Source organism: Halyomorpha halys, unplaced genomic scaffold (genome assembly GCF_000696795.3).
Source record: "Halyomorpha halys isolate HHAL.00 unplaced genomic scaffold, Hhal_1.1 Scaffold29.1, whole genome shotgun sequence".
Lineage (NCBI taxonomy): Eukaryota > Metazoa > Arthropoda > Insecta > Hemiptera > Pentatomidae > Halyomorpha > Halyomorpha halys.
In genome coordinates this window covers 115,458-129,460 of record NW_027115892.1, presented here as the reverse complement: position 1 = coordinate 129,460, position 14,003 = coordinate 115,458, and the positions used below count along the sequence as shown (strand labels likewise).

Here is a 14,003-nt window from a genome sequence, read left to right as displayed (position 1 = left end):
TGACAATATTTTGTTGTAAGTAAACGAGTGAAAAGATGAATAATAGTTTTGGGTAGGACATTACACCGATACCAAATCATTATAAAGTCAATGTAAATAAATACATTAAATATTATTTAAGTTCATTGCATTAAACCATATTTAATATGTCCTAAGAAAATAACAATAAGAAAAATCCAATTTACTTGAATTATTTAACGTTAGTAAATATTAACTAATAGGTGGTTTAAAACTACATTCTTCTTCTTGTAGATCTTTCCTCTTCCACTTCATACCCAGCAGTGTGAGGTGCCTTTTGGTAGAGCTTGATCTATAGGTACCGGTCCAGCACCCAGCTACCTCCTCGCTTTTACTTTAGATTTTGTCTGTCGAAGGCCTATCTCAGTCCTCCATCCTGTCTTCTTGGGGCCTGTTTCCCTCTGCAATAGCCTCACAGGTAGCTCTGGCTGTACAATTTACTGAAACACAGGACATATGCCCAAACCACCTCAGATGATAATTCTTCAAGCATATCATCGATAGGTCTCATATCGAGGCTTGCTCTGATTGTAGGTTTTCTCTTCTGGTATTTCCTTCGACCTTCCTTAAATACTTCATTTCTATTGCTTGGATACGATTCTTCTGTTTAATCGTAGCGGTCCAAGATTCGCTGATCTGTTTTTATAGACTATCTTTTTTGTAAGCTTAAATATTTTTTTCTTCCCCAGGAAGCTTCCTTCAGGGAATTGAAGCATTTTCTAGTTTCCAGTTCCTTTATCCTCTTTTCATCTCAATATCAACTCATCTGGAGTCCATGATAATTACGAAAAGGAGAGTGGGCTTAAACTGTAACCTTGTCTGATGCTGATGTTGGTCGAGAATTGTTTGGAAGTGAGTTGGCATTTTCTAACTAACTTTCCATGAACAATCATTCTATGTCTTCAAATTTTATTTAAAAAAATATTTTATATACTTAAAACATAGTTTATAACTCTAGGAATTAAAAATTAATTTGTTCCTTTATCTATTAATTCTCAAAAATGTACAACAGAGTGGGTAAGTTATAAGATAATGATGACTTTGATTTTAATTTAAAAAATAACTTAAATGATTAAAATTTACAATTTTCATGCACAAGTTCTAATTAAATGATTAAAAAATACCTTGCATCACCAGGCTTAAATTTGCTACATCCAACACTAACAACACTTTGACAAGCATTCCAAAGAACTGGATCTACTCTCCAATCTTCTCCAGCATCAGTTTCCTTTATTAGTAATTCCAACTGTAAACGAAGATAGTATTATAAGTTTTATATAGAGCAATGGTATTCACAATTTGACACTATATTAATAGTTGAACAAAGAAAAAAAATGGTGACAGTTTTACATTATAAGTTGAATACAAATAAAAATATAAAATATATTTACCAAAACACAATTACAGAGTTCGACACCAAATAATTACAATTAAAATTACTTTAATTTGGAATTGCAGAAGTACAATTACAATTAATTGCAATTACTTATTGAACTATTGTAATTGTGTGTCCACAATTACAATTACAAGCTGAGCCTAAGTAATTGCAATTACCAATTCTTACATAATTGTTATTTTTTCCCTAGAATTATAAGTAATTGTAATTACAAATACTTAACATCAAAATGGAGAAATCTGTCTTACAATGGCTCTAAGATATGAAAATTAAAACCAGTTTAAGATTGCAATGGTTTACAGAATAAACATGAAATCAATTTCATTATTGTGTGCTTTTGTAGTGATTCATTTAAAACTTTTAGGATTTCTGCTCACAAAAAATTCTATTATTTGTTAATATAATAAAGATAAATTCTTAATATAACTTCTTAAATTATAAAGATGGATTTTTTAACAAAAACTATTTATTAGACACCAACATTTCGACCCATGCTGCAGGTTTTCATGAGGTCCACAGTGACTCATCTTATCTAATAATGACATCAATAAGAACTTGATGAACAGATTATTCAATTACAGATAAAATTTTTATTAAGAATACAATGTGCACAAAATAACAAACCTGACGTTGACATGCATCAGAAACTCTATTTTTTCTTTTTCTAGCATGAGAATGTTCCATAAGGCAATGAATGGTTTTTCCATCAAATTCTATTCCCTTACAAAATGTTTCTATGTCATTAGCACAAGTACTAACTATTTCCGGTGATAGCCTATAATCTTGAAGTAGCATTTTTCTATGTGCAAGCATCTCTTCTCGACATTTTGGTACAACTAAATTACTACCTAAAAAAAAAATTGTTTATAATCATTAAAAAGTTTTCCTGACTTCAACAAAAAATTACTACAAGGTAAATAGTTTAGTTAAATTAAAAGCTTTAATATTATAAGTTCATTAATGGATGAGTTGCACTAATTTAATCATTTGTAGTGAAAAACTCTTCCTTTTAAATTTCTATATTTTAATATATCTTAAACAACATTTCAGGGCTATCGTCCCTTATTTAGTCTTAAATACTAGGAGTCTTAAAAAAGGAGACCAGTTTAATTATGAACCAGAACCAGATGATGGGGCAATAGACCCGAAACATTATTTAAAGTATAAAAAAAGAAATTAATAAGGAAGTTTTTCATTACAAATCATTAAAATAAAATGTTTAAATAAATTTAAAAATTACACATGGGTGAACATTTTTTTTTAATGCAAATTTCTTGTCTTCGGTCTTTGATGATATTTTGCAAGGATATGGCTAATTTATTTCTCTAAGATAAAATGAATACTCTTATGCAAAGGCTTGAAAATTGAATGTTTTCACAGATCATAAAACCGAATTGTGTTTCAAGAACAGCAAAAAGAAGGAAATATATATAACAAATTGAAAAACAAATGAATATTACTGTCCCCAGGCTATCAGCAAACTTTCAGCCATTTTAGAATTAAGAAAAAAATTTATCACCTTTAAAGCTTGCTGTAACTTGTTTCAAAAACTTACAAGTTAACTGAAAATGGCAATTTAGACTTAAACCAAGAGATAAGAAAGTGAACAAAATTTAAAGATATATTTCTCAAAATTCTCATAAATGTTACTACAGTTTCAAGCACATATTTAATGTGAGACAGAAACAAAACAAGTCCAGAGTCTAGTTTTATTCTCTCCCTTAGTTTATTAAGATAAGTATAACTCATCGGAATGAAAGGTTACTGACCTTCGTTAATTTAACTATACTTAAGTTTATTTCAGCATCATAAAACAGTTTTTAAAAAAAGATATTTTGGCCCACACAAGGATTTTAAATCATTAATTATTCAGATTATATTACCATTATTATAGTATTAAAATCATAATAATGTGAACTTCTACAACCAATGGAGGGCCAGGGGTTCTTTGTAAGGAACTACTATTTTCAGAACAATCGTTATACAAGGAGGTGATTTTTTTTAAGATCATGCTCAACCGTCAAATTCGCTCAATTAATGATACCCACTTTATGAGGCTGGGAGGACCCCAGAGGGTTTCAGAACCCACAAGGTTGTATTACAAACAACTACTGTATTACAAACAACTGTACTAATTAAATTCAGAAAATGAATTATTTTTAGGCAATATATTATTATTAGTATTACATATTATTATTATTTGAAAAATATATTACATTTTAATAACATATTATTAATCAGTAGTAATACAATAAATAATATTAATAAGTTAATTATCTTCTATAAATATATACTTACTTACAAAATAAATAATTTGAAAAAGATATGAATGAAAAATTTTCCTTGTAAAGTTTTGTCATAGTTACATTACAGTTAATACAACATTTTTTATGTTATTGAAAATCAATTTAGAGTTGATGAGTGTTCTATGAGGTAGGTATAAGAATCAGAAATGCTAACAGATTTGTTTTCTTTATTGATACAGTTCAAAAGTGTGCAAAATTTTATTCACTGACTCATAAGGTAAACAAGGACATGCTGACTGAATTGTTAAGAGAGAGGACAGGTGCAGTAATCAGTCAATATAAAAAAATGTTGTCATCTTCAAATTACAATGTTTCCAACTCTCCGAATTTGACTTATAGAGCCTAAATCATGACCTATATTTGGAGTTATAGTTAAAATTGTAAACTTCATTTCGAGCTATAGAGTCTCATATTCAAGTTAAGGTGTTCAATTTTATCAAGACATGCAACAAAGAACAGAGTTGACTTTGTAATATTATTTTTCAAGCTATAGAGCTCTGACTATATCTGATAAACTAATTTAACTTATAAAGATACATCATTTACTGATGAAATAAGAAGAAACATTAAAAAAAAAAAAAAATTCCCCACCACAGATAGAAGAAAAGGAACTATAAACTGTGCTAATAAAATTTAGATAGTGAATTATTTTTAGGCGATGATTATTTATAGTAATAATGAAAGTTCAAGATAATTATGTATGAAAACAGATAATTTACAATTGGTTCATTCCATATACGTAGTTCTGCTAATTTAATGTTTTGTTTTATTTATGCATTCGAACCAAGCATAAAATGCTAAATCTAGTAGAAGAAAACAGCATCTGTGATTTTCCAACTAGATATAATGATAGTGAGCTAAATCACTTAATCGTGCAGTTTAATTGGTGTAGATATAATTAAAGGTGTCGTTTTCATTGCTAAATAAACTCATCTTCTACGCAGCATTGCCTACATGCCAGAAAAAAAAAACAGCTTTGAGTAAATAAGTAAACAACTGAATAGAAATGAGAAAATAATACAAGGTCGTTAATTTATTTCACCTGCTTCATAAGTTAATACAATTTTAATTGACAGTATTGTATTTATTTTTTTGTATGATTGTCTTTAACCTGATTGAAAATAGATTAGATGTAAAAAGCTTAGAATACAGGATCTTATAACGGGGCAGGATATAGATGAATCACGAACCAGTAATTTACAAAATTAAGCTGAAAACTTACTCATCAAAAGGGAAATGAAAATTTGTAATTTTCTTTTTTTTAAACACTGACCAGGATATATTTAAAATCATTTTTATTGAAAAATTATGTTAACATATTTCATATAGATAAAGTTCAAAGGGTGCTTATTTTTTTTTCATAGAATTCAAATTCAATTTTTTAAGTCAATGACCTTAGGAGTCAATTAGGAATATTTTTTGTTAGATATTCTTTTTTAAATTGTAAAAGCTGGAGGAGAAATTAAAACTATTTTAAATAATTTTGCAGAAGTTAAAACAATAAAGTAATGGATCACTTAAAAACAATATTATATATATATATATGTATATATAGTTGACCATAAAAATTTAAATGTTTATAACTATTTGTTTATTTTTTGACCGCAACCCTGACCATCTTCTTACATTTAAAACAATATTCGTTACACAAAAACCAATATAAACAAAAATACTAATTCGTCTAATATACTAAAATATACAATATTAAAAAACATATGAACAGTAAATGGCATGCAAATATATCAGTTAAATGCCATGAATTTAAAATGGGATAAAATTTATTTAATTAATAAGTAATCATTTAAAGTAATTAGATGTTTTCAATTCCAATTTTTATAGCTTAAAATTTTATTATTGACAAGATTAACAACATTTCTCATAGTAAAATGTACTTTTAACAAGATATTACAGATAAACTGAATGAAGACTAAATAAGACTTTTCTATTCTACTTGGAAAACCTTAGACAGACATCATATCAGAATAGGAGTAGAAGTCTGATATATATATCAAAGATAACAAAAAATTGCTGAGATTATATGAATATTTTTATTATAACTAATATATGAAAATTAATTTAATATGAAGAAGTCACTTACCATTTTTCGTAGCATTTTCAAGACATAATAGTATCTGTGCAAGTCTAACATCTCTATCATCAGAAACTGACTTTCTGCATCTATTAAGTTTAATATCTTCTTTACAAGCACGCACAAGGCCGCGGCTAACTTGATAATCCTGAGCGATTAACTGTTCATGTCTCAATAACTCCTCCTTACACTAGAAACAAATAATTATGATTTCATTTCTCTTAGTGAAATTATATACCCATGTAATGAAATATATACCAAAGAATATACCCAAATATTTCCATTATGAGATCATTTTGAGTAAATAAAATGTATAGATAGTAAAGAGTTAAAGATATTCATGAAATGTTACTAATAATTCTTACAGAAAACTGTTGCTTTTACTGTAGTAAAGAATATGACCAAAAGGTACCACTGAATAGCTGAAAAACCAAAAAACATGAAAAAAAGGAAAGATGAAGTTCGAAGCTAACCATAATATTTCAATTTAACTGATAAGCTTCATTTTAACAGAATTAAGATGATCAACAGGTAATCAGCAATGATTATATCACTGCTCATTATTAATAGGGGTGAATTACATCTCTAATGTTACCTTTTAATGATACAATATTTTTAAGAGTCAAAAATGGTAAGTTCTAGAGTCATCGAGTCATTAACAATGTCAAGTATTATTAACTCAAATCAAAAACAAATTATGAATAAAAATTACTACACTACAGATAGTAGAGCTTTTTAAATTCACAGTTAGAACAATATAAACTATAGACCAGTAAATAAAACTGACTTACATCTTGAGACATTCTATGTTCTTCTTTATGTTGGCTAAGGCATAAGTACATTAAGCCTTTTCCTGCATGAACATCATTACAAAAGAAACGCTGTTCATCAGCACAGTTCTTAAACAATTTCTGGTCATACTTGATATTTTCAGCTTGAACTTCAGATAATCGTAGAATTTGAGTTTGACACGGCTTTTGAAGATTTAATAAATGTTGTTGCAAACATGACAATGTAGTACTACCAGAAAACTAAAAAATTATAAATATGTACAGAAATAATAACATATACAATAAAAAAAACAGATAACAAAAAAAAAAGTTTAATTACTTCTTGAGTAGGAATTCTTCCACACTTAAATTTGGAGACATCCTCCTGGCAACTTTCAATATACAAAAAAAGGAATTTCTGATCAACAAATGTCAGAAATTTCAACCGTTCAATTGACTTTGAGCAGCCTGGAGTATACGGATAGTCATTTAGCTTGTCAACAAGGCAAGTCAGAAAGTGGCTTCTAGGTACCTGCATACACTTATCATAAATTGTATTTCCCATACAATAATGACTAACCAATTGCTGTAAATTTGAATCTTTGAGAAGTTCGGCAGTGTAATTCCAAATCACATGTTGACATTGTTCATCGATGGGACTTATGTGATTATTATTATGTTCCTAAAACATAATGTGATTCATAAACCCTGGTTCTAAAGAATTACTCAAAAGACAAGTATAAAAAAAAAAAACCAAGTGTACCTTGTATGTAAAAGCACAATCCAAGGCATCCAAATCATCATTAACATTATCACACATACTACTTAAAATCTTGCATTTTCCACTTTTTTCAATTTCATTAAAACGAATTAACTTAGAGCCGACAGCTGAATCTGCCACTAAATGTTGGGAAACTGTCAAATAACACAAACAAAGTAAAATGAAAGAACGATAAAACATCTTGTCTTATATTTTTGGCATAACTCATTAATAGACAAAAAATATCAAATATTTCAGAAGGTTTAATTCACAACTCTAAATGTAATTTGGACACAGCGGCATCAGTCACATCCATTTCTGACATGACATTATAACATCAGTTAAAACACCTTTCAAAAACCTATCACTGCCAAGGATCTACTTACTACAACAAAAGGTATTAAGAATTATGAAGGATGAATATTTAATTCTACTAATAAAAAAAGTGAAGTAATCCGCTATTTTCTTTTATTAATTTAATCTAAATACTAAAAATATGTAAAGCTTTAAAATTGAAAAGTTCATTCAAAGTTCCGTCAAGAATCATCGTGTTTTTTCTGTACAAGAGTCTAATTAAATATTAGTTTCTATTAAATGTATTCTAAACTGTAGTTCTTAATTATTTAATCCACGATCAATAGCAGTAAAAGAATTGAAACCAGTAATAATAATAATAGTTAAAAAAACCAGTAAACTAATTTTTGTTTTCAAGGACCTCTTCTATGAAATTCTTCAACAGGTTTCTGTCTTAGTAAAATAGCAACCTACGAATCCTTGTGAGAAGACTGAGGCCGTTCGTTAATTTTTTTTAAGAATTCGATAGTATAATGAACAAATGAATCTAATCAAATGGAATAAATATTGACGTGAAGCAATCATCTCCTTTCTTCGGTAATCTTGGAAGAACTACCATCAGTTCTGGAATACCTATAGATACATACATGTATGCCATTCTATTTGTTAGAAACCAAATATCTTGTAAGTAATACAAATCACGGTAACAATAATATTAAATATATTAGGAAAGACTTTTGTTTAAGGTCTCTTCCATCTTTTTCTAGGTTTCTGTTAGCAGATTCATATGTTTAAGGAACAATGAGATCAGCTAAAGTTCCAGAGACAATGAGTTTGTGAGAATAAAATGATCCTAATCTTAAGGCTAGTATGCACGGGTGTTTCTATGAATCGATTATTTTTCTTCTCGGCTAGATTCGCCCGAACGGGATACTGTAAGTTCGACTTGTCCCCGGACTGTCTCGGTAATTTTTCGATGGAACTAGTGTTTTGGGGATTAGCCTTTCCGCTGAAAGACGCTTATTTTTGAATCTCAACCGCATGACAGTGTTGCAGGAAGGTGTAGTGCGTAAATTACTGAAACTTGTAATTACAAAACAAAACCTTTACGAATTTGTTAGCTAAACAAGGTGACTGTAGCTGCAATCGAAGTGGTTCTTGATTTTTAAAATATTTTTTTCGAAATCAGTGTACTTCGGAATGAAACTCATTTCAACTTCTGTCCTGGTAGAGGTACAGAATATTAAACAAACAAACAGTGGCCTTAAACCTGGCAGCTGTTGACTGATTCTCAAAATTATGTTGACTCCCACATGAAATATGCCAAAAGGAACAAAACCTCAAGTTCGAAAAATATGAGTTAATGCTATATTACTGTTCCTTAAGTAATCACTACGCGTTCTGCAGAAAAGAATCAAACCTCAACCCTCTTTCTTATACCATCTTTAAAGTGATAATGAAACCACAGAACAATACCCAAAAAATGTAAAAGAAAGTTTTTGATAAAACCCTACTTTCATAAAATCAAACTCTTTCATATGCCATAAGTTAACATAGTCAGTATATAAAGTTTTCTTTGTGAACTATTTATTGGTATTTAACTTTAAATTAACACTTCTCAGTTTAGTTACCATGTGGCTTGGTTTCTTTCTATAGAATGTGGTCCCATTATTAAAAGTTTTTTTAAAAATAATTTATGTATTGTTATTTACAACTGTATAACAATATATACAAAAAGTAAATTTGCTGTAGATGACATAGTGGCATCATACAAACAAGTAGAGAATTTATCTATTGACAGAACTTCTCTAGAATAATATTTCTAGAGGAGAAGACCTCGAGGCCATCTTCTTTTCAGACGCTTATGAGGATTATTAGGTAATGAAAGAGAAGTCAGGGTAGAAACAAGTGGATTTGGGAGGTTGGGAAGTTTATCATGGAAGGATTGGTATCTGGTTCTGGCCAAATCGGCAACATATGAGACATTGATGTCCAGATGGATGACTTGATTCGTGACAAAGTAAGGAGCATTAAGGATTTTGGACTGTAAGGATTGGATTCGGGAGGAATTTGATTGTTTAGTGGAGCCCAAAAGCTCTACTCCGTATGTCCAGATATGCCTTATAATAGTCATGTAGTTCAGTCCTTTGCAATGGATTGACAATTTGAACCGTTTGTCTAGTAAATGTTGTAATAGTCAGAATCGACGAGCAGTCTCCTGTCTTTTCAGTCTTGTATGAGGATTCCATGTCAGTCGTTTGTCCAGATGTAGTCCTAAGCAACGGATCTGTTCCACAGAAATAAGTGGAGTATTATTAAAGACTACTATGGGGCAAGAGGTCATGGGTTTACGACGAAGGGTAAATGTGATTTGGTGGGATTTATTGGAATTAATTTTTATCCTCCAATTTCGGCACCATTCTTCAAGTGTCGTGATGTGGGATTGGAAGGTTTGGGATACAATGTAAGGATCATTGTTCACTGGCAATAGACAAGTGACATCGGCATACGTGGTGAGAATAGTGTTAGGGTGGTTTGGGATGTCATCTGTAAAAACTGTATATAGAATAGGACCTAGGATACTACTGGTGGTCTGGGATTAAGTGGTTGGAATCAAGGATGGGGTACAGGCGTTTCAAGATGAGTTTCTCAAGGATTTTGCCCATTATCAATAGTAAATGTTACTTTTCCTCTATAAGTAAAATTTATTTTCAAACTCAAATTATTGAGTATATCCTCGTTCTTTACACGCTGATATGTTAATATATAAATTTTTATATATTTGATATAAAAAGGGCTAGTTTGGATAACTTTATTGCATTGCAGTTTGTAAAGACTAAATATCATTGTTAAAAATATAAAACAAAAGATCAGAAAATCATTTTAACTATTTAACTATATAAAAAGGATTCGTTATGACTTAATTGTTAATAGCAATCTTGTATCGAATATCTTATAATCGAAGAATCAAAACTAATTGTTAATAGCAATATCTTATTATAATCGTAGAATCAAAACTAATTGTTAATTGTACGAATTCCTTAAGCGATAGTCAGAGGTACAACCCACGACTTCCAAACCTTCATTCTTTTATAAGGACCTACAGCTAGTTCCCGTAGGACTTACCACCCCCTTCTCGAACGTAAACTAGCTGCAAGGATTGACGGCTAGTTCCCATAAAACTCATCCTGTCAATTCATCTCCTAGTCAGTCAGCCACCTAACCTGTAAGAGCACGTGTTGTCAAGGCCTTCTGATGTAGAGCACATCTCATGTACAATTGGAGACAAAATTAGTTATTCACAGCTACCTCGACAGTCCCTACCCTCTCCCTATTTTCCATCTGCATTAATAACCATCCCTCCTTACCATCCATCAATCCCTATATCACAGCAGATTTTATTCAAATTGGGTGGTAATTTACCTATTCTCCCTACCATCCGACCTAACAACAGCCATAAAAAAAACTTCAAAACTGCTTGAATTTAAGTAGTCAGTGAGCATTAAAATAAAAACTTAAGGTAATTTCAGAGAAGACTAAGGCAATTGTAATCAGTTCCAAAAACCTCTTTAAAATCTTACCTTATAAACCAAGAATGTTTCTAAATAATGATCCATGAAAAACCATATCCCGATATCTCCTATCGTACCTGCTTAAAGCAACTAAATTAACCCGAACCTCTTGGACTACTGCTATATGGCGTATGGAGGGGACTAAAACGTTTAGCAAATTGCTTTGTACGATTCATCTTCGGAATCCCCCAGGACACCTTTATATTCCATTTTTATGAAGAATTGAAGAGGCTTTACCATTCTTACTGTTATTTTCCTGATTTTTCCTGCCATCCTTCCTCTACCAAGTTACGCAATCCTTCCCATTATTATATCTTTCCGGCCTCTAATATTCAAATACTCTATTCATGTCCCTTTTATCCGTTTTTGGTCTTCAGATTTATATATAATGACCAATCCAACAGTAGCTTCTGACAGATCTTTCTCCATACGAAATTCCACCTTTACTCTTAATCGTCGTTCCTCATACATTCTTATATTTTCGAATAAAGATGCAGAAATTGTTTTCCCATCTGAGTGTTAACCTTGAAATATGTAGAATCTTATTACTCAAGCGAAATATATAATTATTGTGCTCAGTATATGTACTTGTCAGACTGCATAATACTATAAATGGGTAAATTTTCGGTCTAAGATTTTTATTGAGCATTAAAATATAACAATATCTATGGTTTAATGGACTTCTGAGTTATTAGTAATTCCCATTATCGTTTAGTTAGTTACAGTAATGTTGGGTACACTGTTGGTGACTGGCATTAGCGTATGCGTGTAACCTTCTTCGTAAATATTCAAATTTAGAATCTAATATCATTGATACTATTTCTTTTTCTTATATAATATTGATATTCTTCAAAATTAAAAATGCCAGGAGTAGAGCTTGTTACCAACAAAGTTGTTGTTCATCCTTTAGTCCTTTTAAGTGTTGTAGATCATTTCAATAGAATGGGTAAAATTGGTAATCAGAAGAGAGTAGTTGGTGTATTACTAGGTTGCTGGAAGGCAAAAGGTGTTTTAGATGTTTCCAATAGTTTTGCAGGTGAGTTAGTTTTTATTTTACTTAATAAACTTGAATGTATGACTATCTTGAATTTTATGGTTAAATTCTTCTTGGTTATTTGCAGTGCCATTTGATGAAGATGACAAGGATAAATCAGTTTGGTTTTTAGACCATGATTATTTGGAAAATATGTATGGCATGTTTAAGAAAGTTAATGGTCGGTTTTATTTATTTTGTTACATGTTTGTTATGTGTTCAATATTTGAATGAATGAATACGTGTATGAACTTTTCAGCTAGAGAAAAAGTTGTTGGCTGGTACCACACTGGTCCCAAGCTTCATCAGAATGATGTTGCTATTAATGAACTTATTCGACGCTATTGTCCTAACTCAGTGCTTGTTATTATTGATGCTAAACCAAAAGATCTTGGTTTACCTACTGAAGCATATAGAGCAGTAGAAGAAGTACATGATGTAAGTATTTTTAGATGTGGATTCATATTATCTTTGGGTGAACACATACAGTAATAGTCTAATTAATGTATTGCATCTAAGGAGAAACAAAGTTATGAGTGCAAGTTTTTCATTAAATGAGTTAATAATACTACATGATTTTCAGGATACATGTAATTTATTTTAGAAATTACTTAAAATTTAATAGAGTTATTAATTAACTTAGGTCAAATACTTACTATTTATTGTTAACTACATATGAAACCAAACATCTCCATAAACAATATTCCATCTATTTTTTTTTTAATTTATTGTATATTGTTTGTTCCTTTGGAAGACACAGATTTAATTTCCTTTAGTTCATTCGCTATTCTACACAGTTGTATCATTTTTTGTTACTTTGGTGTAGTTTAATATTAATGTTTTATTAACAATCTTTTACCCTCATTGATATAAATGATAACATGTTTTAGATAGTATGGTATTCCATTTAACTGTTTATTACTGCAAAAGTAGTTTTATGTTGTATTATTTGATGTTCTATCATTTTTTTTTTTTTTTACTTTGTTTAGGATGGTTCTCCTACGACTAAAACATTTGAACATGTACCCAGTGAAATAGGGGCTGAAGAAGCAGAAGAAGTGGGTGTTGAACATCTGTTGAGAGACATTAAAGATACAACTGTTGGCTCACTTTCGCAAAGGGTTACTAATCAATTTCTGGGTCTCAAAGGCCTTAATCAACAGATTCAAGATATCAGGGATTACCTTATGCAGGTTTATTCTTTTACAACTTTTTTTTTTTCAAACTGGTTATTATTTTCTGGAGGTTGGATTTTCTTCATATTTGTATACTATTCACGGTGGCAATACTTCCCTATACTAATTTTACAAATGAGTCTTTAGCAGTTTCCAGACAAGTATTTATTTTTATTTTTAAAATTAACATTCTTCTTTTGCAAAACTATGTCTGGAATATGAAAATATTACAGTTAACTAAAAATTATATTGTATTTATTCAGATCTAAATTGCTATTGAAACATTATTGATAAGATAAGATTAATATTATGGAGTTTGTCATCCTGTTAACTGAAAGACTATAATATAGGTTAAATAAAATTCAAAAACTAATTACTTAATAACTATGTCCACATAACAGCAGTTATTGGACTGGCAATATGGAAAAACTTTATGCGCATGTGCCCAACAGTTAGAACTCTTGTTGAAACAAACCTTTTATTTCATTTCCATCACTTTCTATATTAAATATTTTTTGTCCAATCTTTGGCTTTCCAACAGTGTATAATAAGTCTATATTACTTTTATTTCCGAAAATGTTTTCAATCAG

The 14,003-nt window shown here is 30.1% G+C and overlaps 2 protein-coding genes across 2 annotated transcripts in view; one reads left to right on the top strand and one right to left on the bottom strand.

Annotated features, from left to right (window-relative positions):
• Window positions 1-7,703, bottom strand: part of Glg1 (golgi glycoprotein 1) — a 24,478-nt gene extending 16,775 nt beyond the window's left edge. Inside the window, exons 1-6 of the mRNA XM_014426503.2 lie at window positions 7,343-7,703; window positions 6,920-7,261; window positions 6,601-6,840; window positions 5,819-5,999; window positions 2,039-2,262; window positions 1,143-1,264 (exon numbers count right to left, since the gene is read on the bottom strand). Of these exons, the coding sequence (XP_014281989.1) occupies window positions 1,143-1,264; window positions 2,039-2,262; window positions 5,819-5,999; window positions 6,601-6,840; window positions 6,920-7,261; window positions 7,343-7,540 (1,307 nt within the window). The 5' untranslated portion in view covers window positions 7,541-7,703. The remainder of the gene's footprint in view (window positions 1-1,142; window positions 1,265-2,038; window positions 2,263-5,818; window positions 6,000-6,600; window positions 6,841-6,919; window positions 7,262-7,342) is intronic.
• A 4,234-nt stretch (window positions 7,704-11,937) lies between these two features.
• Rpn8 (regulatory particle non-ATPase 8) overlaps window positions 11,938-14,003 on the top strand; it is a 6,387-nt gene continuing 4,321 nt past the window's right edge. The window contains exons 1-4 of the mRNA XM_014426570.3: window positions 11,938-12,241; window positions 12,327-12,419; window positions 12,498-12,676; window positions 13,228-13,431. Coding sequence (XP_014282056.1) covers window positions 12,067-12,241; window positions 12,327-12,419; window positions 12,498-12,676; window positions 13,228-13,431 — 651 coding nt within the window. The 5' untranslated portion in view covers window positions 11,938-12,066. The remainder of the gene's footprint in view (window positions 12,242-12,326; window positions 12,420-12,497; window positions 12,677-13,227; window positions 13,432-14,003) is intronic.